Raw genomic sequence first — 25,493 nt, forward strand, 5'->3', positions numbered from 1 at the left:
TGTTCTTTCTTTGCCTGTGCCTGAGTTCTGTCATTGCTCCGCTGTGCCCTCTAGGGAATTATACACATTTGTTTTATAGTTACATAGTAAAGCCTGCAATGCATTGGCAGACTTTCTCCAAAAAACATAGATCTCGCTCTCTATGATGGACATCTCATCTATAATTGCTACATATTACACATCGATTTTTAAAGTGAGTGTAAAGCCGGAAAAAAAAGTTAGATACTTAGCTATGGAGAGGGAAGGCTCTGGGTCCTATAGAGCAGGTTATAGTGCCTTCCCTGTCCTCTCTTGCTCCCCTCGTTCCAGCCCTGTCACCCCGTTGTGGGTACTCGATTAATTGGTTGAATACATGTCTGTGAGCCCTTGGGAGGCCTTGGAAGCACTAATGTCCCCAAGTGCTTCTGAAGACGGCGGCTCCCTACTATGCATGTGTGGCTGCACTTACGCGGGCGCTCACACATGCTAAGTACGGAGCCGCCTGTCTTTGGAGGCACTCGGGTAGTGCTTCTGAAGCCGCCCAAGGTGGTAAATCAAACGGGGGTGATGGGACTGGAACAAGGGGTACGAGAGGACAGGGACGGCTCTATAGGATCCAGAGCCATCTCTGTCCATAGGTAAGTATCTAACTTTTTTGGAGAGGGGGGAGTTTACACTCACTTTAATAGATTTTTCAGCATAACTCACCTCTCCAACTGGTATGCTCCTTCCTCTGTTCTGCTGTCATTTCTCGGTACTCTATGACCTGCTGGTGTATGCGGTTACATGCATCCTGCTGGGTCACTATGTGCACCGGGAGATGACGGCAGCACAGAGGAAGGAGCGCTGGCTGGAGGGGTGAGTAAAAGCGATTTGCTGCACTAATACCCTGCATAGGGTCCAGGGGAGCATTGATATAAGAAGGGGGGGGGGGAAAGACACCTGGGGTCTCTAGACCCCATCCCCTTCAATAGATAGGCACTGCCCCCCCCCACACACACACACACACGTGCTCCCGGGAAAGACATAAAAATTCCAAGCCATAGTGTCCTGTCCAGGAAGCAATCCTGGAACTCTAGCACTTTTAGGCAACAATGCGAGCCAGTATAGATAATCAGTGCAACTAACCATATACAGTGGTGTGAAAAACTATTTGCCCCCTTCCTGATTTCTTATTCTTTCGCATGTTTGTCACACTTAAATGTTTCTGCTCATCAAAAACCGTTAACTATTAGTCAAAGATAACATAATTGAACACAAAATGCAGTTTTAAATGATGGTTTTTATTATTTAGTGAGAAAAAAAAACCTCCAAATCTACATGGCCCTGTGTGAAAAAGTGATTGCCCCCCTTGTTAAAAAAATAACTTAACTGTGGTTTATCACACCTGAGTTCAATTTCTTTAGTCACCCCCAGGCCTGATTACTGACACACCTGTTTCAATCAAGAAATCACTTAAATAGGAGCTATCTGACACAGAGAAGTTGACCAAAAGCACCTCAAAAGCTAGACATCATGGCAAGATCCAAAGAAATTCAGGAACAAATGAGAACAAAAGTACTGTAATTGAGATATATCAGTCTAGTAAAGGTTATAAAGCCATTTCTAAAGCTTTGGGACTCCAGCGAACCACAGTGAGAGCCATTATCCACAAATGGCAAAAACATGGAACAGTGATGAACCTTCCCAGGAGTGGCCGGCCGACCATTATTACCCCAAGAGCGCAGAGAAAACTCATCCGAGAGGCCACAAAAGACCCCAGGACAACATCTAAAGAACTGCAGGCCTCACTTGCCTCAATTAAGGTCAGTGTTCACGACTCCACCATAAGAAAGAGACTGGGCAAAAATGGCCTGCATGGCAGATATCCAAGGCGCAAACCACTTTTAAGCAAAAAGAACATTAAGGCTCGTCTCAATTTTGCTAAAAAACATCTCAATGATTGCCAAGACTTTTGGGAAATTACCTTATGGACCGACAAGACAAAAGTTGAACTTTTTGGAAGGTGCGTGTCCCGTTACATCTGGCGTAGAAGTAGCACAGCATTTCAGCAAAAGAACATCATACCAACAGTAAAATATGGTGTTGGTAGTGTGATGGTCTGGGGTTGTTTTGCTGCTTCAGGACCTGGAAGGCTTGCTGTGATAGATGGAACCATGAATTCTACTGTCTACCAAAAAATCCTGAAGGAGAATGTCCGGCCATCTGTTTGTCAACTCAAGCTGAAGCGATCTTGGGTGCTGCAGCAGGACAATTGCCCAAAACACACCAGCAAATCCACCTCTGAATGGCTGAAGAAAAACAAAATGAAGACTTTGGAGTGGCCTAGTCAAAGTCATGACCTGAATCCTATTGAGATGTTGTGGAATGACCTTAAAAAGGTGTTTCATGCTAGAAAACCCCCAAATAAAGCTGAATTACAACAATTCTGCAAAGATGAGTGGGCCAAAATTCCTCCAGAGCGCTGTAAAAGACTCGTTGCAAGTTATCGCAAACGCTTGATTGCAGTTATTGCTGCTAAGGGTGGCCCAACCAGTTATAAGGTTCAGGGGGCAATTTATTTTTCACACAGCTCCATGTAGGTTTTGAGTTTTTTTTCTCACTAAATAATAAAAACCATCATTTAAAACTGCATTTTGTGTTCAATTATGTTATCTTTGACTAATAGTTAACGGTTTTTGATGAGCAGAAACATTTAAGTGGGACAAACATGCAAAAGAATAAGAAATCAGGAAGGGGGCAAATAGTTTTTCACACCACTGTATATAATCAGTGAATTGCTTGCTGACGCCATGCAGCTTGGCCCAAACCAAATCTACTGCAACTGCTTCTGTTTGGCCCCATTCCAATCTGCATGCAGGTCAGAAAAATAAGCCACTTAGATTTTTGTATTGCAGAAACTTCTCATAACTTGTAACACCAGGGGCACTAGGAGACCTGTTTGGAAGTCCTGGATATGCAGTCAATGCTGAGCATATGAAATCAGATATACATTTATGGATAAGCCGCCTACAGTCAGCCCTCAGGAATGACTACCAGGGATCACTACCAGTACACTTGAGGAAGGGTCAGGTGACCCGTAACATGTATGTGTCCTTGCTCGCAATAAAACAAACAGAAGTTTGAAGCCTGTGGAGTGCGTTTTCCTTATTGATTGTGGATCACTACAAGTATCACCAGACTATATGATAATCATTCCTAATAGAGCCTTCCCCACAATACCTGCAATCATAACTCAGACAAGCAAGCTGATATATGCTACAACCATTATCACCCTGGAAAGACTGGCTACACTAGTAAGGGCAGCAGGGCTGATGTAGTGAACTTTATCAGATTTTGCAACTAGCTGCAATTATTTATAGCTGGTACTATCATAAAGTGCATGCTAACCAATTGCTTAACGCTAATAATATCATAATATGCAACCCAACTTAACCCTATTCTAGCACAGAACCCTCTCTCTACTGATGCCCAACCCTAACAAACCCCCTGCCGATGCCTAACCCTGACTAACCCCCTGCCGATCCCTAACCCTGACCAACCCCCTGCCGATGCCTAACCACCCCTCTGCCGATACTTAACCCTTACCACCCCCTGCTGATGCCTAACCCTAACCACTCCCCTGCCGATGCCTAACCCTGACCAACCCCCTGCCGATGCCTAACCCTGACCAACCCCCTGCCGATCCCTAACCCTGACCAACCCCCTGCCGATCCCTAACCCTGACCAACCCCCTGCCGATGCCTAACCCTGACCACCCCCCTGCCGATGCCTAACCCTAACCACCCCCCTACCGATGCCTAACCCTAACCACCCCCCTGCCGATGCCTAACCCTAACCACCCCCCTGCCGATGCCTAACCCTAACCACCCCCCTGCCGATGCCTAACCCTAACCAACCCCCCTGCCGATGCCTAACACTAACCACCCCTTCGCCAATTTCTAACCCTAGCCACCCCCTTCTGATGCCTAACCCTGACCACCCCTCCGCCGATGCCTAACCTTGACCACCCCCCTTCTGATGCCTAACGTTAACCACCCCTCCGCCAATGCCTAGCCCTAACCACACCCCTTCTGATGCATTGCCTAACCCTAACCACCCCCTTGTGATGCCCAACCCTAGCCACCCCCCTTCTGATGCTTAACTACCACCCTTCTGATGTCTAACCCTATACCCCCCCCCCCCCCCGCCAATACCTAACCTTAACCTCCCACCACCAAATCCTAACCTTAAAACTCCTCCCACCAACACCTAACCTTAACCGCAAACCTGGTGAAATAATGAAAATATTGGTTGGGTGCCTGGTTCCAAATAATTACAGCCAGTAATAGAAAAAGAAGTCAAGCATGCATAGTCTGTACAGCATGCATGCGCTGAACTGCAAGATGCAAAATCTTCTGGGGTGCAAAACACTTCACTAAGCAGAGTCAAAGGATGCTGCAACCCCAAGGTTGGTGCAATGCCTCCTCTCCCCTCCGCAATATGTAGGGTAGCAGCATTGCAGCAGAGCAGTGTATAGTATACCTGCTCCAGCGTTGTGTCAGTCCTCTCTCTCCTCTTCCCTTCATAAAAGTCAGCAGGCTACCTGCTGTACTATTATGTCCATGTGGCTCGTGAGTATGTCACGTGACATAGCCAGGTGCCGCATAGATAATAAAAGTAAGCAAGCTGCCCATTTTACTAAGGGAAGAGAAGAGCATTTATTATTGAGTGATTCAACACCAGCACTTATTACTAGGGGAGTAGAATGGCATGACAGAATCCTTTGGTGTGGCCTTAGCTTGTATCACTGTGGATCTGTGATTTGCTATGCCCACTTTTGTACCATAAGAGCAGTCTACCCATGATGGCTTGCCCAAATACAACCGATGCCCTTACCTTGATCTAATAAATAATATGTGACTTGCCTCCTAAGAGGCAAGGTTGGCTGGATCCCACAAGTATTCCACAGCTCTCCAACATTTGTAAATTGTTACAGTCTGTTATGTTACACAGTTTAGGTGTATGGATGATTACTAAGATGCAAAGCATTCCCAGTTCATATGGAATTATGTAAATTTATGCAACTTGAAAATGGACCTGCCAAGGTGAAAGTGGACTGCTCCATTGTCAAGCTGCATTCATTTGCATAATCCTGTATTGCTGGGTACACACCATACAATTTTCTGTTCGAGTTTCAGTTTCTGATCAATTTCCGAATCGATTTCCATTCACTTTTATGAGAAATCGACCAGAAAAACAGTCAAAAATTAGATTGAACATGACGGAAATTATTTATCGAACCATCCATCTAACAGAAAATTGTATGGTATGTACCTAGCATAAAAGAAATTGGAGTGATTTGTATCTCATTGACCACCCCTAATTATGAGCAAGACTGGCTTTCTGGAAAGCCCACAGAGCTGGTTAAAGGATACCCGAACTAAAATGTGACATAATGAGATAGACATGTGTATGTACAGTGCCAAGCACACAAATAACTATGCTGTGTTCCTTTTTTTCTTTCTCTGCCTGAAAGAGTTAAATATCAGGTATGCAAGTGGCTGACTCAGTCCTGACTCAGACAGGAAGTGACTACAGTGTGACCCTCACTGATAAGAAATTCCAACTATAAAACACTTTTCTAGCAGAAAATGGCTTCTGAGAGCAAGAAAGAGGTAAAAAAGGGGAATTTCTTATCAGTGAGGGTCACACTGTAGTCACTTCCTGTCTGAGTCAGGACTGAGTCAGCCACTTACATACCTGATATTTAACTCTTTCAGGCAGAGAAAGAAAAAAAGGAACACAGCATAGTTATTTGTGTGCTTGGCACTGTACATACACATGTCTATCTCATTATGTCACATTTCAGTTCAGGTATCCTTTAAAGTCTGAAATTCCAGAAGTGAACTGGAGGCGGGGCCAGAGCATCAGTGAGTGGCTGCGCGGGCACAGGATGTCTGCGGAGGACTATTAGAAGCCCCTGGTAAGTTTAACTCATTTTCCCCCGACCCCCCTACAGTATTCCTTTAATCTTTAAAATACATCTATACATAAAAAAATAGTATCACTAACTCCTCCTTGCTCTAGCAGGAAAGTAAGGAATTCTGCTTCTATAGAGGAAAGCTACCTTAGAACTGTAAGTATTGTTGTGTGAGGTGAATTGCTGTCAGCAGTCATTCACTGGCAAGTGTGTAAACCTAGTGCCTTCTTGTCCGAGTGGCAGTGACTGATACAAACACACCAACCTGTCACATTCCTGGCCAGCTGTACTGCTATCAGTGCACAAAGGAATTATCTGCTGATGCCCCTCCCCCACACACATTTCTGTGCAGGGCGTGCCTGGGCCGGACCTGTCACACAAATCAATGGCAGCATTCAGATGCAATAGAACACAGATCTGTGTGTGTTTAATATATATATACATTTTATTTACTCATTTTCATTCATAAAGAAACAAAATAATACAAACAATCTCATAAAAGCTTACAGTAAGGAGAAGAGAGAACAGCAATGAGGGGAAACGCAACCTCTGCAGGAAATAAGGAATAACCTGCACGGTACACTGAAGACATAAGATCTGATGAAGCTCCTCACATACAGGTCCTTCTCAAAAAATTTGCATATTGTGATAAAGTTCATTATTTTCTGTAATGTACTGATAAACATTAGACTTTCGTATATTTTAGATTCAAATACACACAACTGAAGTAGTTCAAAGCCTTTTATTGTTTTAATATTGATGATTTTGGCATACAGCTCATGAAAACCCCAAATTCCTATTTAAAAAAATTAGCATATAATAATAATAATCTGAACATTTGTATAGCGCTTTTCTCCTGTCGGACTCAAAGCACTCAAGAGCTGCAGTCGCTGGGACGCGCTCAAGAGGCCACCCTGCAGTGTTAGGGAGTCTTGCCTTTAACTCCTTACTGAATAGGTACTTGACCTACAAGTAGTAATCAGCAGCGCTTCCTTAATAGTGTTCCTCCACCAAGAATAGTCACCCTTCAGGAGTGCGACTCACCTATTCAACATGCTACGGTAACAGTAGCAAATGCACCTTTGGGGTATTACATAGGCTCCCCTCGCCTTCCACGACACTTCTTCAACCACAGACAGGCAGATAAACGATAATCCAGATTCACTGCTCATAAAGCACTTTTCTCATAGCCTTGGGATATGAAGCAAAAAGCCTCTCATTGCGCAGTATAGTTAAAACATCCTAAGAATCTTTATTTAAAAGTTGCACTCAGGTGTTATTGCAGTATCTGACAGCTTTTGGAAATTTGAAGCGGGTTCCACCCCGCGCGGTCTCCCGGGCTGACCGCCGCGTTATGTCCTCCCCGCCGCAAGCTTTCACCGGCTGCACTGCTCTCGTTCCGACGTGTGTCCACTGTATCGGCAAGACTCCTCCCTACTAGTTTCGTCATGCACTATGACTCATTCAGGGATCCCTGAGTGCAACTTTTAAATAAAGATTCTTAATGTTTTAACTATACTGCGCAATGAGAGGCTTTTTGCTTCATATCCCAAGGCTATGAGAAAAGTGCTTTATGAGCAGTGAATCTGGATTATCGTTTATCTGCCTGTCTGTGGTAGAAGAAGTGTCGTGGAAGGCGAGGGAAGCCTATGTAATACCCCAAAGGTGCATTTGCTACTGTTACCGTAGCATGTTGAATAGGTAAGTCGCACTCCTGAAGGGTGACTATTCTTGGTGGAGGAACACTATTAAGGAAGCGCTGCTGATTACTACTTGTTGGATTTTATGTGGGAAGATACTCATTCCTAAACAGAAGCGCATGCCTGAGGACTGTATTATATATCAGCTCTTCATCATACATGTCAGCTGCATCATATCTTGTATCATAAAGAGAAGGACTGACAACAATTCATTAAGGATTGATAGCAATCTTTGCATACCAGTAATGGGTATATAACCTAAACTAAATTTGTAACAGTCAATGAGGAATATTATTTGAGTGGGACTGTACAGATTAAGTGTGTGCAACTTTTATGCTACGTAGTGCAAGCGCTGTATTTTTTGTTATTTGAAGGTACTTGACCTAGCCAGGACTTGAACCCTGGTCTCCCATGTCAAAGGCAGAGCCCTTAACCAGTACACTATCCAACCACCAGCATATCATGAAAAGGTTCTCTAAACGAGCTATTAACCTAATCATCTGAATCAACTAATTAACTCTAAATACCTGCAAAAGACTCCTGAGGTGTTTAAAAACTCCCAACCTGGTTCAATACTCAAAACCGCAATCATGGGTAAGACTGCCGACCTGACTGCTGTCCAGAAGGCCATCATTGACACCCTCAAGCAAGAGGGTAAGACACAGAAAGAAATTTCTGAACAAATAGGCTGTTCCCAGAGTGATGTATCAAGGCACCTCAGTGGGAAGTCTGTGGGAAGGAAAAAGTGTGGCAGAAAACGCTGCACAACGAGAAGAGGTGACCGGACCCTGAGGAAGATTGTGGAGAAGGACCGATTCCAGACCTTGGGGGACCTGCGGAAGCAGTGGACTTAGTCTGGAGTAGAAACATCCAGAGCCACCGTGTACAGGCATGTGCAGGAAATAGGCTACAGGTGCCGCATTCCCCAGGTCAAGCCACTTTTGAACCAGAAACAGCGGCAGAAGCGCCTGACCTGGGCTACAGAGAAGCAGCACTGGACTGTTGCTCGGTGGTCCAAAGTACTTTTTTCGGATGAAAGCAACTTTTGCATGTCATTTGGAAATCAAGGTGCCAGAGTCTAGAGGAAGACTGGGGAGAGGGAAATGCCAAAATGCCAGAAGTCCAGTGTCAAGTACCCACAGTCAGTGATGGTCTGGGGTGCCATGTCAACAGCTGGTGTTGGTCCACTGTGTTTTATCAAGGGCAGAGTCAATACAGCTAGCTATCAGGAGATTTTGGAGCACTTCCTGCTTCCATCTGCTGAAAAGCTTTATGGAGATGGTTTTTATTTTTTAGCACGACCTGGCACCTGTTCACAGTGCCAAAACCACTGGTAAATGGTTTACTGACCATGGTATTACTGTGCTCAATTGGCCTGCCAACTCTCCTGACCTGAACCCCATAGAGAATCTGTGGGATATTGCGAAGAGAAAGTTGAGAGACGCAAGACCCAACACTCTGGATGAGCTTAAGGCCGCTATCGAAGCATCCTGGGCCTCCATAACACCTGAGCAGTGCCACAGGCTGATTGCCTCCATGCCACGCCGCATTGAAGCAGTCATTTCTGCAAAAGGATTCCCGACCAAGTATTGAGTGCATAACTGAACATAATTATTTGAAGGCTGACTTTTTTTGTTTTAAAAACACTTTTCTTTTATTGGTCGGATGAAATATGCTAATTTTTTGAGGTAGGAATTTTGGGTTTTCATGAGCTGTATGCCAAAATCATCAATATTAAAACAATAAAAGGCTTGAACTACTTCAGTTGTGTGTAATGAATCTAAAATATATGAAAGTCTAATGTTTATCAGTACATTACAGAAAATAATGAACTTTATCACGATATGCTATTTTTTTTGAGAAGGACCTGTACAAGGTCCAGCAAGACCCTCCTACCTAAAGCCAATCTTGCTAGATAAAATACAATAGTGATTTTGGCCCAGTTTTAGGACACAAGACTCCTATTGTTTAAAGACTGGTGTGACTCATGGTTGGCCTGCACTCCCTCACTCAATGGGCTTGATTCACTAAGACAAATAGCACGCCTTATCAAAGTTAACATGCCTTATCAGAGTAGCATAGCTAGTGCTATGAACCCGCAGGGGCTCAGGGCAGGACGAGCGGATTGCCATTTAGCAGGCATAAGTTCATAGTGCTCGCTATGCTACTCTGATAAGGTGTGGTAACTTTGATAAGGTATGCTATTTGCCTTAGTGAATCAAGCCCAATGTGTGTACTGAAGAGCTGCTAGGATCTGCACAGGATAAGGGATGCAAAGGGACAATACTGAGGGGGGGGGGGGGAGAATTTTAGATAAGATTAAAACATTTTAGAAGCAGCATTTTCAAGCAGTATTGGGGTCCAGAGGGCTATTTGAGGGTGTTGGAAGGCTGTTCCTGTGCTGGATGCCATTATTCTGTGTGTGTGGTGGGAGGGGGTTACTTACTTCTTACACATTCTTAATTTTATGCCTTCCTCTACAAATAGAAGTTAACCTATGAGAACGTTTAGATGTATGGCACCATTCTGCTGTAAGACCCCGCAGGAAGTTAAGTAAAATTAAACTAATAACACGCTGTGTGCAAGAAATGTGCCTGGAAATGTGAGCTCTCAGCAGCTGTCAGCTCCCAGAATCAGCCACATACACGGCTCCTCTCTGTGTGGCTTTATAAGACTCTGACTTATCACATCACACAGCAGAGTAGTGTCTCCCTCTGCCGCCTGCAGCACAATGGGGAACTCTGACACTGACTCTCCATACAGCCGGCTCTCCTAAAGTCTTTGTAGAAGAGGAGAGTCACATTTGGGCACACACTAAAGTAACTTCTCTTGGGGATTTGTGCAGAGTTTGCAGCCTGTATGACAGCAGAAGTAACAGGCAGATGTGTGTGATTTGTGCCATACTGTCTGCTCTAAGGGGAAAGCTGTGCAGGAGAGCAGTGACCGCTGGAGCAGCTAACTGAGGGAGGAGACAGCAGTACAGATCCATCACCCACTGTACACTGCTGATCCTAGGGAGACAAGAAGTGCTGCTAGCTGACATTTCTTTCTAGGCATACTGGTCACACAAAGTACATAGAAGCATTTACAGGCCTGCTATTAGACATCTTCCTCTGAGGGGCTCAAAACATTACATATTTCACTGTCATGCTCATTTGAGATTAGTGTTAGGCACCAACATCTATCATTAGAAATGCCTCTGTATATATGTCAATGGGAGTGTTTTTTACAATGTCTAACTAAAGTTCCCTTCTCAGCAAAACATTTCCCACACTCTGAACATGAATAAGGACGCTCCCCAGTGTGAGTTCTCTGATGACTCTGAAGGCTTGAGCAATAAGAGAAAGTTTTCCCACACTCTGAACATGAATACGGGCGATCTCCTGTATGAATTCTCTGGTGACACTGAAGGTTTGAGTTAGAAGCAAATTTCTTCCCACACTCCGAACATGAAAAAGGACGCTCTCCTGTGTGAGTTTTCTGGTGCCTCTGAAGGTGTGAAGCATTAGTGAAATTCTTGCCACATTCTATACACGAATGAGGACGCTCCCCAGTGTGGATTTTGTGGTGAATCTGAAGGTATGTATTAGAGGTGAAGTTTTTCCCACACTCTGAACATGAATAGGGACGTTCTCCTGTGTGAATTTTCAGGTGTATGTGTAACTTTGAACTACAAGGGAAATAAATGCCACATTCTAAGCATCTAAAGGGACTCTCCCCAGTATGAATTCTCTGATGGACGATGAGGGAATGCTTATAAGTGAAACATTTCCCACACTCTGAACACATAAAAGGTCGTTCGCCTGTGTGAGTTTTCTGATGGCTCTGAAGGTTAGACTTAGAAGAGAAGTTTTTACCGCACTCTGGGCATGAATAAGGAAGTCCACTTGTGTGAATTTTCTGGTGTCTCTGAAGCTGCGAACTAGAAGGAAATTTCTTCCCACACTCTGAACATGAATAAGGAAGATCCCCAGTGTGAATACTCTGGTGTCTCTGAAGGTGTGTCCTAAAAGTGAAATTTTGTCCACACTCTGAGCATGAAAAAGGATGCAGCTGATTAGGACTACTGGAAGATTCCTGAGGATTACCCCAATCATTCGCTCTGCCAGCAGTGTGCACACCTGGAGGGATATTTGGGGTAACAGGATGTGACCCTCCAGAAGCTTCCTGATGACTGGAGGGAATGGTGGAAATTCCTGGAGGAATCTGTGTGACGCCATTATCTTCTACATTACAAGGAGGAGGTGCAAGAAGGTGTCCCTCTGACCTGTTCCCAGTATTGTCTCCACCTGCTGGGAGAAGAGTGTAAGTACATGTTACCTGCTGATGTCAGAGGCCTCGCTACATATCAAAGCAAAGTTCTGATTAGACTCTCAGCTCAAACTGCATATAAGTAATGACGCCCTCTATCATGGCTGATACGTAATGGAGCAATGGAGATGAGCCTTTCATATGGTGTACAGTATCTCCTCCCCATTTGTTGGTACTATGATGTTATACTGGGGAATGGAGATGGGCCTTTCATATGGTGTACAGTATCTCCTCCTCATTTGTTGGTACTATGATGTTATACTGAGGAATGGAGATGGGCCTTTCATATGGTGTACAGTATCTCCTCCTCATTTGTTGGTACTGTGGTGTTATACTGAGGAATGGAGATGGGCCTTTCATATGGTGTACAGTATCTCCTCCTCGTTTGTTGGTACTATGTTGTTATACTGAGGAATAGAGATAGGCCTTTCATATGGTGTACAGTATCTCCCCCTTATTTGTTGGTACTATGATGATATACTGAGGAATGGAGATGGATCTTTCATATGGTGTACAGTATCCCCTCCTCATGTGTTGGTGCTATGATGTTATACTGAGGAATGGAGATGGGCCTTTCATATGGTGTACAGTATCTCCTCCTCATTTGTTGGTACTATGATTTTATACTGAGGAATGGAGATGGACCATTCATATGGTGTACAGTATCCCCTCCTCATTTGTTGGTGCTATGATGTTATACTGAGGAATGGAGATGGGCCTTTCATGTACTGTAGAGTATCTCCTAATTTGTTGGGAACATGATATTATACGGAGGCTGCTAAAATGCAATTGCACTCATTCCACAAGAGCAGACATATTTAAGGGGGGGATCTGACAATAGCAGTGCATGCTTGGTAGAGGGAAGAAGCTTGTTGTGGTGAGTAGTGAGCAGTGAGGTGGTGGAGTCCAGACTGTGCATGAGGACTCCGGCCATATGTCTATATAGTAAAAAGGACAGTGAGAGGCATTTTATATCTTTACAGAGCGCTTTCTCATGTGAAGCTCTGCTGATTCTACCATTGCCAGTAACTCTTTGAGCCTCTTTTGCAGAAAGCAGCAGTAAAATTGCCATGCATAGACAGCACTGGCAATTTTACTGTTACAAATGGCAGGGGGCAGCGTGTGTTCCCAGTAGTCCACAAGTGTATAGCGTGTTACAAAAGTCATGTGCACCTTACTCCAGTAACTTTCCTTGTGCTAATACAGTAACGCGGGTTAGTAACAGTAAAATTGTTGCAGGCCCATTTTATCTTAAAGGAAACCCAAGGTGAGAGGGATATGGAGGCTGCCATATTTATTTCCTTGTAAACATTGCCAGTTATCAGGCTATCCTGCTGATCTTCTGGCATACGTAGTGTCTGAGTCAAAACTCTAGAACAAGCATAAGGCTAATCTAGTAAAACCTGAATAAGCTAAAATAGAGTACCTGATCTGCTGCATGCTTGTTCAGTGTCTATGGCTAAATGTATTAGAGACACAGGATCAGTAGGACTGCTAGTCAACTGGTATTGTTTAAAAGGAAATAAATATAGCAACCTCCATACCCCTCTCACCTTAGGTTCCCTTTAAAGGGACTCCGAGCAGTGCAGAAACTATGGAAAGATGCATATCATTTTAAAGGTCTCTTTCTACTCTTTCCAATGATATATAAACTGCCTCCCTACGCCTTTTAGCTTTCGCTATTTTTGCGATCGAATTTGAAGCGGCCGCGAATTCAATCGTGAAAATAGAGAAAACTAAAAGGCGTAGGGCGGCGGTTTATATATCATTGGAAAGAGTAGAAAGAGACCTTTAAAATGATATGCATCTTTCCATAGTTTTTGCACTGCTCGGAGTCCCTTTAAACGTATAGAAGAAAAATGAGAATGTTATAATTTATACATACAGCATTTACTGCTTACCTATGCAGACATCTGCATATGAGGTTTCGACTTTAATAGTCGTCATCATGTCACCCTCCTCCATAGACTGCTGATCACTTCTCACATACGTCTCTTCCTCTTTAATTGTCCTCTTCATGTTACCTTCCTTCATAGTCTGCTGATCACTCCTCACATACATCTCCTCTTCTTCATCTTCCACTTTAATTATTTTGAACACTTCACCCTCCTCCCTAAACTGCTGATCACCCTTCACATATTTCCCTTCCTCTTCTTCTTCTTCTTTCACCTCAAATTTTAAATCAAACTGTTCTTCACACTAAAGCAACAAAACACAGAGAATAACGTACTTAACAAATAAAAAAAATAAATAGCCAATAATCTGATACAATTTCTTATGCGATTTACACCCTCACTGCCACATACCTTAAATTGATGAGGGATGGTGTAATCTTCCTGTAGACAGTCCTGAAAATAATGAGGACCTGTACATCTCTCTGGTGGGTTTCTGTTACTGGATTTATCTGCAGGAAACACACACACTGACTGAATACCTTATGGGGGATCTAGATGTTTATTCTGTTGTAAAGTAAATCTATCTGCCAGTGTATAAAAGAGAAAATGCATCATTTATAAAATAAGTATATAGGGGTTGATTCATTAAGCTACACTGCTAAAGCTGTCAAGTGACAGGCAGCCTTTTGGGCCAATCAAATTGCGGGGATCACATCCATTACAGCCACTGGACCCGCCGGGGCTCAGGGCGAGTTCAGGGAGCTGCACTACCGCATGTAGCGTGCGCATAACTCACGCTGCTCTCATTAAGCTGCGCTGCTTAATGAATCAACCCCATAGTGTAGAATTATAGTAAGAGGCTGGGCTGGACACTTCTGCAGCAGAATGAATGAATAGTACATGGCCTATCCCACTTCTCCCTGACTGGCTACACACATAATCATGTAACTTCCTCCCGGGTAATACAAAGGATTGTCAGCAGAATACACCTGAATAAATGCAGCATGCTAGCTTGCTAGTACTGAATGCTGTGACACATTCCTGGTTAGACAGTTAGCCGGATCAGCACAGTGCTATACTAGTCAGGATTCTCACTTCCCTTTATTACATTCTAAGGAGCCTTTCCCAGCCTGGAGGTGGTACCTTCTCCAGGTTTTCTTCAGGTATTCTGGTTTCCTCCCACATTCCAAAACCATACCGGTGGGATAAATGGCTTCCCCTGAAAACAGACCTTAAACTATGGCTTGGTAGTCTATGGGCCTAATGCACTATATATGTCAGTTAAGTTGTCGCGCGCAAGGAATGCATTAGTGCTACACACATTACCAGGTTAATGTGCACATAGCTGTTGTAACACTCAGTGTAACACGTATTACCATAGCAACTTGTACTGGTAACGTGCATGGCGCTAATGTGCTGTGAGAACACTGCCCATTAACGCCACACAAATTACCAGGTTAATGTGCACATTGCTATGGTAATTCTCAGCATAAGACAAGACAAATAACGTTTATATCGCGCTTTTCTCCTGGCGGACTCAAAGCACCAGAGCTGCAACCACTAGGGCACGCTCTATAGGCAGTAGCAGTGTTAGGAAGACTTGCTTAAGGTCTCCTACTGAATTAGTGCTGGCTTACTGAACAGACAGAGCCGAGATTTGAACTCTGGTCTCCTGTGTCAGAGGCAGAGCCCTTAACCAGTACACCATCCAGCCAAGTGTTTTACCATAGCAACTTGTACTTTAACCTCCTGAGCGTTACCCCGCTCAATAGGTTTTGTAGCTTCAGAGTCCCTAAGAAGAAATCTATTAGATTTAGGCCTTTTTTCTATGGACTGTTGAACAGTGTGCTCAGCAAGCAGTTACCAGGCAGCAGTGAGCAGATACCAGGCAGCAGTGATCAGTTGTGAAATTTTTAGAGGCATTTCACTGCCTCTCAACAGTCTGTGGAAAAGAGGCCTATGCCTGCACAAGATGTTAGCTAGCACTAGGCTAGCTAGTATAAGTGGCCACCAACCCCCGATCGCCCCCGATCCAGCCACTTGTACATTACCCAGCCTCCCCGCACAGCTCAGGTCTTCTCTATGGGGAGGATCATACCTGACTTCATATGCACAGTCCCGATCCTCCCCCTAGAGTAGACCAGAGCTGTGCAGGAGGCTGCGGCGATCGCTGGAACCAGCCTGGGTAATGTATAAGCGGCTGGATTGGGGGGTGGTGGCCACCTATACTAGCTAGCCTAGTGCTAGCTAACATCTTGTGCAGACATTAAATCTAATGGATTTCTCCCAGGGGACTCCTGAGGCTATCAAAACCTGTTGAGCGGCATGCCCTACACAGTGTTGGGCATACCGCTCAGGAGGTTAACCCGGTAATGTGTGTGGCATGTACACATGTGCTACTGTCAGCTGAACGTCCGCATAAAGGGAGGGTCTGACGGACCCATCGTTTGCGGCGGTATGGCGTGTGTACGCGCCTTAACAGTGATCTTGTAAATAGATAAAAACAGCTTAGCTCTTGAGTAGGAACAAAGTATATGTGAGGTAAAAAGGCTTTTTATTTGATAAGACACTAAATTTATAATGCATTTTGCGGATCACAGCCCACTTCCTCAGATCAGTAACAAAGTGTCCGCAAGGATAAACAATGCAGGAGAACCTTAGCGCATAAATCGTGAAGGAAAAAAAAACAGCAACAGTTTTACAACCATACATCTTTCTTATAACTTAATAAATATTGGTTGAAACCATGTATGGTAAAAAATAAATAACAACAACTAATAAATATTAATTGTATAGAAGGATTGATATTTAGTAACACATGAATAAGGCGCTAAGATTCATAAACATACTAAAGCAAATATTGCATAAATCTATAAATAAATAACCTAAAAATTATCAGGGACGCTCCTTAACTGATAAGTGGGCAGCAGAACAATACCAATAATAATAATAATAATAATAATATTACATTTGGAGTCCACTAAATTGAATAGTGATAAGTGAACACGGTCTAAGGTTTCAACCGATTTCCATCTCCAATAGGAGCTAGTAGTAGGGAATATCGAGTGTATAATCAATATATTTGAAATAAATTAAAAATAAGAGGTTAGGTTTAATATCCATCCCTAGTGCCAACCCTAACCCTAGCCCCGGCCTCAAAGTTCATAGGCATGACTCAATTAATTTTATATAATAGAAAACCTTAAAGAATCCCTTTATGTATACATATCCTAAATCTTAATAATGTTATAACAACTAGTGAATATCATAGACATAAAGTATTATTGTGCCTTTTACATAAAACTGCTAGTAAATCTGTAAGAGTTTAAAATCTCATTGAATCCAAGTGAAACAGAAGTTGGTCTTCTTAAAATAGGTATTTGCCATTACTCAGGTTGGAGTGAGCATATGATGTCTCCCACAATGCATCACTGCTGAATATGCAAACCGTCCCTTTGTTATCCCTGATACATAAACTCCCCTCCAGAACCTTTGGAATGCAATGATGTGTCAGCTTGTTAATATTACAGAGCCAAAATAATCCAACATGCATACAGACTGTTTTGGACGGGTTAATCCTCATCAGTGCATGGCAAGGATAAAGGTGGCTCTATGGGGTATGACTTGAAGTACCCAGAGTTACAGATTGCCCAGTAAGCTCATAGTGAACCAGAACAGTCTTATGAGTGTGTAAGGGGCTGAAAGGGACCAAAAAGCCTCCTTACTAAGATGCTATGCAAAACAGAAGTTTGCTTTCTTAAAGCAGAAGGTATTTGTGATTATTCAGGTTGGGGTGAGTTCTGAGTCCTACCACATGCCATGCACTGATGAGGATATCAAGACACAATAGTTATCAAAAAGTATAAACTTTTTGCTTTTGCTTTTTTATGATTATGAATCTTAGCCCTTTATTCGTTTGACCGTTTATCAGTCCTTTTATACTATTACTATTTATTACTTATAATTTTTTTTACCATACATGCAGGCACGAATTTACATCACAGGAGCCTATAGGCACAGATGTCCTGGTACCCTATACGTCACCCATCATGAACCTACAAACCCCCCACCGAACTGCTCCGCAAGTGTGCTGGCTGACCCAGCTGTCACTTCTCCCTTACTTACATTGCCCATTACAGGTAGCTACAGGTGCCCCTTAGTATTAGGTAGCTTCAGTATTAAAGTGTAACTGTTGGGCATAAAATAAAAAATCAGGATGCTAACCAGGCAATCCAAAAGTTAAAATCACTGTTAGTTTTCTTGTTGATAAATGATCATTCCCCAGTTTACCTGACTCTTATTTGGTACACACAACATTTGGTACACAAAAAGAAAGTTGCAGGGCATGCTGGGTTGTCCTATTTTGCTTCTCTACTTTCCCTCAGACTTAACTACTGCAGCCTGATTGGCTGAGGGCTCTTTCCCTCCTGTTTTCCCCTCCCACACCTCTGTTCCTCTCTGATTGGCCAATATTTCTCATGCTGAGACAATGCACTTTCTATAGTGAAGGGTGGGCTATGCATACACAATCAGGCAGAGGCTAGTATGGGAGGAAATGATGTCAGGATTGGCTTCAAAACAGCATATGTAAGTAGAGCAAGTATTTATCTACTTATATATGTGGGTTTTTTTTCTGAGATAGCATGGCTGACAGCTCCTCTTTAAGTAGCTAGTGGTGCCCCCGACTGAAGGGAGATCTTGTCAGTGGAAAGTGGAATACCGACAGCCGGGTGAGTAACCTCTCATTTATGCTCTGCTGTGGACTCAGCATAAGGAAGGAGAGAGGAAGGCACTGGTAGAGGTGAGTGAGCCGCCTTTCCATCATCAGGCGCCTGTAGGCATATGCCTACAGTGCCTTATGGTAAATCCGGCCCTGCATACATGGTTTCAGCCAATAGGAATTCAGTTATGAGAAAGATATATACATATAAAGACTTGATATATGGTTGTAAAACTGTTGTAAGCTCTTTTTACAAGATTCCTGCTACACCATGTTCCAGGGTGCCTCCTCCCGTTTAGCCTTCCAGTTACGTAGTCTTAAAGAGACTCTGTAACAAAATGTTCAGCCTTATTTATTGTATCCTATAAGTTCCTATACCTGTTCTAATGTGGTCTGGATTACTGCAGCCTTTTCTAGTCGCTCTGTATCTGTAATATCTGTTAGATAATCTAATTTTCTTTCCTTTGCTGGCTTTGTCAGCTCAGGAAGGAATGTGCTGCTCTGCTGTGATAGGGAGAAGCTATGCACACCCCCTCCATGCACCCTGCAGGCTCTGTATGCTGCGTGTATGACTCACAGACAGAGCTTCTCTGAGCCTGTCACATGCTGGTTAGCAGCCATGTTTTTTGTTTGTAAACACTGCCTACAACTGGCAATTACAAGCCAGGATTGCAGCAGGGAGTGTCAGAAACAGCACAGAGGGGCCCAGGAAAACATAATGAATAGAATGGTATGCTTTTTATTGTAAGAATTTTAGAGTACAGATTCTCTTAAACAGCCGCTGTCTGTCTGGGGGGTTGTCTGTTCAGAATTCTTTGAACAGTTACTATGGAGTGCGACCGACCTGATCAAGAGAAAAAAAAGAACCTGAGTGAGGATGGGCTTTCCTACTGTGGTTGCTGGTCTTGCAACCTACGCTTGTGAGTATCACACTACACACTTAATTGTTCAATGAGTCAATCTAACACACTGCACCATAAGGGGCTCCTTGTGTCTTTGTGGGTTTTTTTTCAGTTTTTTCTGGAAGATTGTCAGATCCACCAGAACCCAACCCCCTGATTCTAATCAAGAGATGCTGGATAATGTATAAAATGTACATACAGGCAGGAATGATCAGAATAATAATGTGGCCATACAGATGGACATTATATTGTTATTATAATAATTATGCAACAGTTTTCTTCAATCTACACAAAACATTCTTTCTATGTATTTATCAGATGATGGGAGACCTAGGTGGACCCTCCATACTGCTCTCTTCTTTACAAGAAATTAAAGTCTCCTCTTACCCGGTGATGTGAGGGGCGGCTGATTCTCCATCATGATGTCCTTGTATCCGTCTATATACTGCCGCTCCTGCATGGAGAAATAGACAGGGACATCCTGACACTTTATAAACCTGACACACATAATCATACAGTCATCCTTCACACATATTATACATGTACACACACACACACACACACACACACACACCAGGGGTGCAAATACAAATCATAGACTCCCCCTAACATTCACATCCTAACATGCCCTCCCCCATAGTAAGAATACGGTATCTCTCAGGCAAACATTACTGTTACTGCAAGAACTTTATGAGAAACTCCTGCTCCATCCACCAGGTGGATTCTTTATTCCCTCCGGGGGGGGGGGGGGGGGGGGTGTCTGTATAGGAATAGGGTTAGGTTGGGTTGCATTTCTGATACAAATCCATTGAAATCATTGGTTAGGTTGCACTTTCTGATGAGCTATAAGTATAAATTATTGCAATCGGTTGCAAAATATTACAAAGTTGCAAACATTTTCACCACAGGGGCAATAATAATGGAAGATACATGAGGGGGTGGTGATGATAGGGTACACATGGGGGGAGTGTGGGGGGAATAATGATAAAAGCCCCCATTGCTGTGTGCAGATTGTCTCCTGGGAAGGAAATCACATTAGGGTGTGTATATAAGATACAGGAGACATTTCCCTGGGTCAGGCAGTGATGATGGTGGACACATGGGGGGAGGGGGGATAATGATAGAAGCCCCCATTGCTGTGTGCAGATTGTCTCCTGGGAAGGAAATCACATTAGGGTGTGTAGAAGATACAGGAGACATTCCCCTGGGTCAGGCAGTGATGATGGAGGACACATGGGGGAGTGTGGGGGGATAATGATAGAAGCCCCCATTGCTGGTTCCTGGGAAGGAAATCACATTAGGGTGAGTATATAAGAAGATACAGGAGACATTCCCCTGGGTCAGGCAGTGATGATGGAGGACACATGGGGGAGTGTGGGGGGATAATGATAGAAGCCCCCATTGCTGGTTCCTGGGAAGGAAATCACATTAGGGTGTGTATATAAGAAGATACAGGAGACATTCCTGATGATGGAGGACACATGGGGGAGTGTGGGGGAATAATGATAGAAGCCCCCATTGCTGTGTGCAGATTGGCTCCTGGGAAGGAAATCACATTAGGGTGTGTATATAAGAAGATACAGGAGACATTCCCCTGGGTCAGGCAGTGATGATGGAGGACACATGGGGGGAGTGAGGGGGGATAATGATAGAAGCCCCCATTGCTGTGTGCAGATTGGCTCCTGGGAAGGAAATCACATTAGGGTGTGTATATAAGAAGATACAGGAGACATTCCCCTGGGCCAGGCAGTGAAGTCATGCAGAAGAGGACACAGGGCAACAACTGGCGGTAAATAGAAATTAAATGCTATTACCTCCTCTGCTGCCAGTCCCAGCAATATGTCTCCTTCCTATTTCTGGTCCTGCCCCTATACTATAGGGCCTATAGCTTCCGCCCTGTGCGTTCCACCCTGGTATCCATTCAGAGCTCGTTACTAGTGAGTTCAGGTCTCCATCTAGTGGACAACACTACAACTGCCACTAACAATGTTTTTTTTTTTTTTTATTAGTATTATTATTTTTTTAGGAGGTAGCGCTGTCTGTCTCATAATTCCACTTTATTGTGTGAATTAGTATTATAGAGTCATATTACTCCATGCCTTGCAATGCTGAGGGCCAATCAGCCCGAAACTGCTGTATACATGTTGAATTAGTATGGCTGTTATATTAATGGGCTATAGGGACAGATTTGTATCTTTCCTCACCCAAGGCGGCCCTTTTTTTAAAGTCCCATAATAATTACTATGGAACAAGTATTCACCAATCACCATAACAAATAACCAGAGTAGTGGCAGAGCAGCAACAGCCAGCAGGTCACTTGTAACTGTCAGTGTGAAGCAGTACACTAATTACACTACCTGATTGATGTATACACACGCAAGGCACTTTATGCCTCCAATTTAGCAATGCAATGTGATTTCTGCCCTTAAAGGGACATTTAAGTCAAACAAAAAAAATGAGTTTTACTCACCTAGGGCTTCCAATAGCCCCCTGCAGCTGTCCGGTGCCCTCGCCGTCTCCCTCCGATCCTCCTGGCCCCACCAGCAGCCACTTCCTGTTTCGGTGACAGGAGCTGACAGGCTGGGGACACGAGTGATTCTTCGCGTTCCCAGACACATTAGCACCCTCTATGCTGCTATATGGTATATGATATATGCTATAGCAGCATAGATGGCGCTATTGTGGCCAGGAACGCGAAGAATCACTCGCGTCCCCAGCCTGTCAGCTCCTGTCACCGAAACAGGAAGTGGCTGCCGGCGGGGCCAGGAGGATCGGAGGGAGATGGCGAGGGTACCGGACAGCTGCAGCGGGCTATTGGAAGCCCCAGGTGAGTAAAACTCATTTTTTTTGTTTGACTTAAGTGTCCCTTTAAAACCCTGCTGTGCCTCAAATCCGTAATTATCCCACTCCGCCATGCCCCCCTCCAGGTGTTAGGCCCCTTGAAACATCTTTTCCATCACTTTTGAAAGTTCACCTGCCCATTGAAGTCTATTGCGGTTTGCAAAGTTCGCGCGAACCCGAACTTTTGCGGAAGTTCGCGTGCCAGGTTCGCGAACCTAAAATCGGAGGTTTGAGCCATCTCTACCCTCTTTTTATCATGCTTTTGGCAGTTTTACGTTTTTCTACCTTTTTACCATTTTGTTTTTTGTTTATTATTTTACGCATATTTAAGGTTTATAATAACAGACCGAATTGCTAATATAATATGTAAGAAATTATAGTGGAATCATCTCTATATTATAATAAGCAATACTAGAATTCTCGTACATAATTTGGCGGAAGAATACCACACAATGTTGATGTTACACTACCGGTTCTTGTTCTAAAAAAATACATATCTTGTCTGTACATATTGTTTCTATGCGTTGATTTGTATAACATGTCATCATCATTTTTATATTTATTTAACTATATTAATAACCTGCTGAGCGGTCTGGACGAGCTCAGCTCGTCCAGTACCGCCGGAGCCTGCCGCTCAGGCCCTGCTGGGCCGATTTGGCTCAAATAAAAAGCAGCACACGCAGCCGGCACTTTGCCAGCCGCGTGTGCTACCTGATCGCCGCTGCAGCGCGGCGATCCGCCGCATGCAGCGGCAAAAGAGGGTCCCCCCAGCCGCCTGAGCCCAGCGTAGCCGGAACAAAAAGTTCCGGCCAGCGCTAAGGGCTGGATCGGAGGCGGCTGACGTCCATGACGTCACTCCGCTCGTCGCCATGGCGACGAGGTAAGCGAAACACGGAAGGCCGCTCATTGCGGCCTTCCGTGTTACTTCTGGCCGCCGGAGGCGATTAGAAGGACGCATCCGGAGCGCCCTCTAGTGGGCTTTCATGCAGCCAACTTTCAGTTGGCTGCATGAAATAGTTTTTTTTTTATTAAAAAAAAAACCTCCCGCAGCCTCCCTGGCGATCTTAATAGAACTCCAGGGTGGTTAAGTTTTAATATTTTTAATATCATATTCCCCTTTTTTTTAGGTCACCTTGAATATAACTATATTTATTATTCTTATTATATTTTTACGGTTCAATCTTGAAAATATGTCATGGTACAAACAACCTATTATGCTATCCTGTATTCCGACATACACAAAAAATAGAGAAACACATATTTACATACAGTACACAATGTAATAATTTATATAATGCACCACACAAATTGGCCACAAGATGGCAGCACCATACCGATTATACAAGATTTCTGCTACTGCGCTAATGCGTGATGGGACGTTCTGGGCGCCGGTGTAATGCCGATTTATGCTTCCTATCGAGACATGCTGAAATCCGATCTGGGCATGTGCACCAGCACTTGAGCTCAGTTTGCCTGATATCCTTCCGCCGGCTTGTCGGTACTAACTACTACTAAGCATCCCATAGGAGCAGGTTAGGAGAGGTAGGTTAGTATTAGGAGTAGAAAAGGGAGGTTAGCGTTAGGAGAACAGATGGGAGGGTTAGTGTTAGGATAGGAGAGGGGGTAGAGTTAGGGTTACCAGTGGAGAAGGGTGAGTAAGTTAGGCAGACCAGTAGCATATCCCGATAAAATTGCATATTTAGACACCTTGACTAATCGATTGACGCTACCAGATTAGACCAGGTAGTACATTTCGACAAAGTAGGACAACTCGGCACTACTCTGGCGCACTAACGTCGCACCACTTAACTTTTTTTTAACAATTGTGGTTTCATCCCCGAAGCACCTCCCTCAAGCCTATTGGCGGTCCCATACTCACTTATGGCCTCACATGCCTACGTCTCTGCTAGCCCCCACCTCCTACAATTCACTTAATGGGTCAACTAATTATTATTATTATTATTATTATTTTTTATTTATATAGCGCCAACATATTCCGCAGCGCTTTACAAAGCACAATAAGACGACAAGGGGAACATAGATACAACTAACAAATATACAGCAGAGTTCCAAGCAGCACAAATATTGTTACAAAAACAGTAAACATTAGGAGGATGACCCTGCCCTTGCGACTAATCATGCTACACGGGGATCGCATAGACAGTGACACCAGTACAGAGGCGCCTAGTGTCGCCACGCCACTAAAGTGGTAACTTCTGCTGTTTAATCCTGTATCCCCATCATATCTATGCCTCCTCTGTTGTAAAACATGGCCATTCCTGCCTCACCATTTACTGGCTTATTACTCCTATTCAGGGCCGGGAGGAGGCAGAGGCAAACAGGATGCAGCCTCTGAGCGCTTCCCCTAGAGGGCGCATTCCCCTGCACTCACTGATCTTCCGAGTCACCTCAGCGTTCTCCAATCTCCTCCTGTTTGGCAAAGAGCGCCCCGCCTGCTCTAAGCTGTTACAGCCGCGCTGTGGCACTGCTGTGTACATCGGGTTGCTAGGCAACAGCAGGAAGCTGACTTCTACTATGACTAAACATTTCTGCAGAGTGTCACTGTGGACTGTACGTGTGAGTCTCCTCTATGACGTAGCTGGACTCTGTGGGGAGGGACAGGGACCCCCTGCTAGCATTCAATTATTCAATTCAGGCAGCAGTGAATGCCGATCTCTGCTCATTGATGACTGGACAGGCAGACCACCCAGCTGTTATCAGGTGGAGGCCTGAGAAGCAGTGGCATAGCTAGACAAGACAAGACAAATAACATTTATATCGCACTTTTCTCCTGGCGGACTCAAAGCGCCAGAGCTGAAGCCACAAGGGCGCGCTCTATAGGCAGTAGCAGTGTTAGGGAGACTTGCCAAAGGTCTCCTACTGAATAGGTGCTGGCTTACTGAACAGGCAGAGCCGAGATTCGAACCCTGGTCTCCTGTGTCAGAGAGGCAGAGCCCTTAACCATTACACCATCCAGCTAGAGTCTTCTGGACCCTGATGCGGAAATTGAAACTGGGCCTCCCACCCCCATTTAGGCCAATTTGCTTGCAACCAATTTTGCTGAACTTCCCACAAGCTAAATTATCCTTAAAGACATACAGGGTAATAGTTTTCAATAATTCACAGTTAGTGACATGATTTTGTACTCTGTAAAGTGCTGCAGAAGATGTCAGTGCTATATAA

General features: G+C 44.1%; 1 protein-coding gene across 2 annotated transcripts; it reads right to left on the reverse strand.

Annotated features, from left to right (window-relative positions):
• Positions 1-9,853: 9,853 nt before the first annotated feature.
• LOC137535133 (zinc finger protein 154-like) lies at positions 9,854-21,377 on the reverse strand. Of its 2 annotated transcripts, none has more exons than XM_068256949.1 (5): positions 21,284-21,377; positions 19,857-19,923; positions 14,259-14,356; positions 13,854-14,151; positions 9,854-11,930 (listed from the first exon to the last, which is right to left on the reverse strand). In XM_068256949.1, exons 2-5 carry the CDS (start codon positions 19,888-19,890, stop codon positions 10,852-10,854), a joined length of 1,509 nt encoding a protein of 502 aa, XP_068113050.1. In that variant the 5' UTR covers positions 19,891-19,923; positions 21,284-21,377; the 3' UTR covers positions 9,854-10,851. The 2 variants fall into 2 exon arrangements, with proteins under 2 accessions (XP_068113050.1, XP_068113049.1); XM_068256948.1 differs by having other exon boundaries at positions 9,854-11,933.
• Positions 21,378-25,493: the final 4,116 nt, after the last annotated feature.

The sequence above is a fragment of the Hyperolius riggenbachi genome, chromosome 10, assembly GCF_040937935.1.
Source record: "Hyperolius riggenbachi isolate aHypRig1 chromosome 10, aHypRig1.pri, whole genome shotgun sequence".
Classification (NCBI taxonomy): domain Eukaryota; kingdom Metazoa; phylum Chordata; class Amphibia; order Anura; family Hyperoliidae; genus Hyperolius; species Hyperolius riggenbachi.

Bases quoted from the DNA above. Each gene is read 5' to 3' on its own strand.
- LOC137535133 (XM_068256948.1), bottom strand. From the start codon at position 19,890: ATGATGGAGAATCAGCCGCCCCTCACATCACCGG. The intron at 14,152-14,258 runs GTATGTGGCAGT...TTGTTGCTTTAG, and splicing joins CCATCCCTCATCAATTTAAG to TGTGAAGAACAGTTTGATTT. The intron at 11,934-13,853 runs GTAAGCAGTAAA...CTCTTCTCCCAG, and splicing joins ATATGCAGATGTCTGCATAG to CAGGTGGAGACAATACTGGG.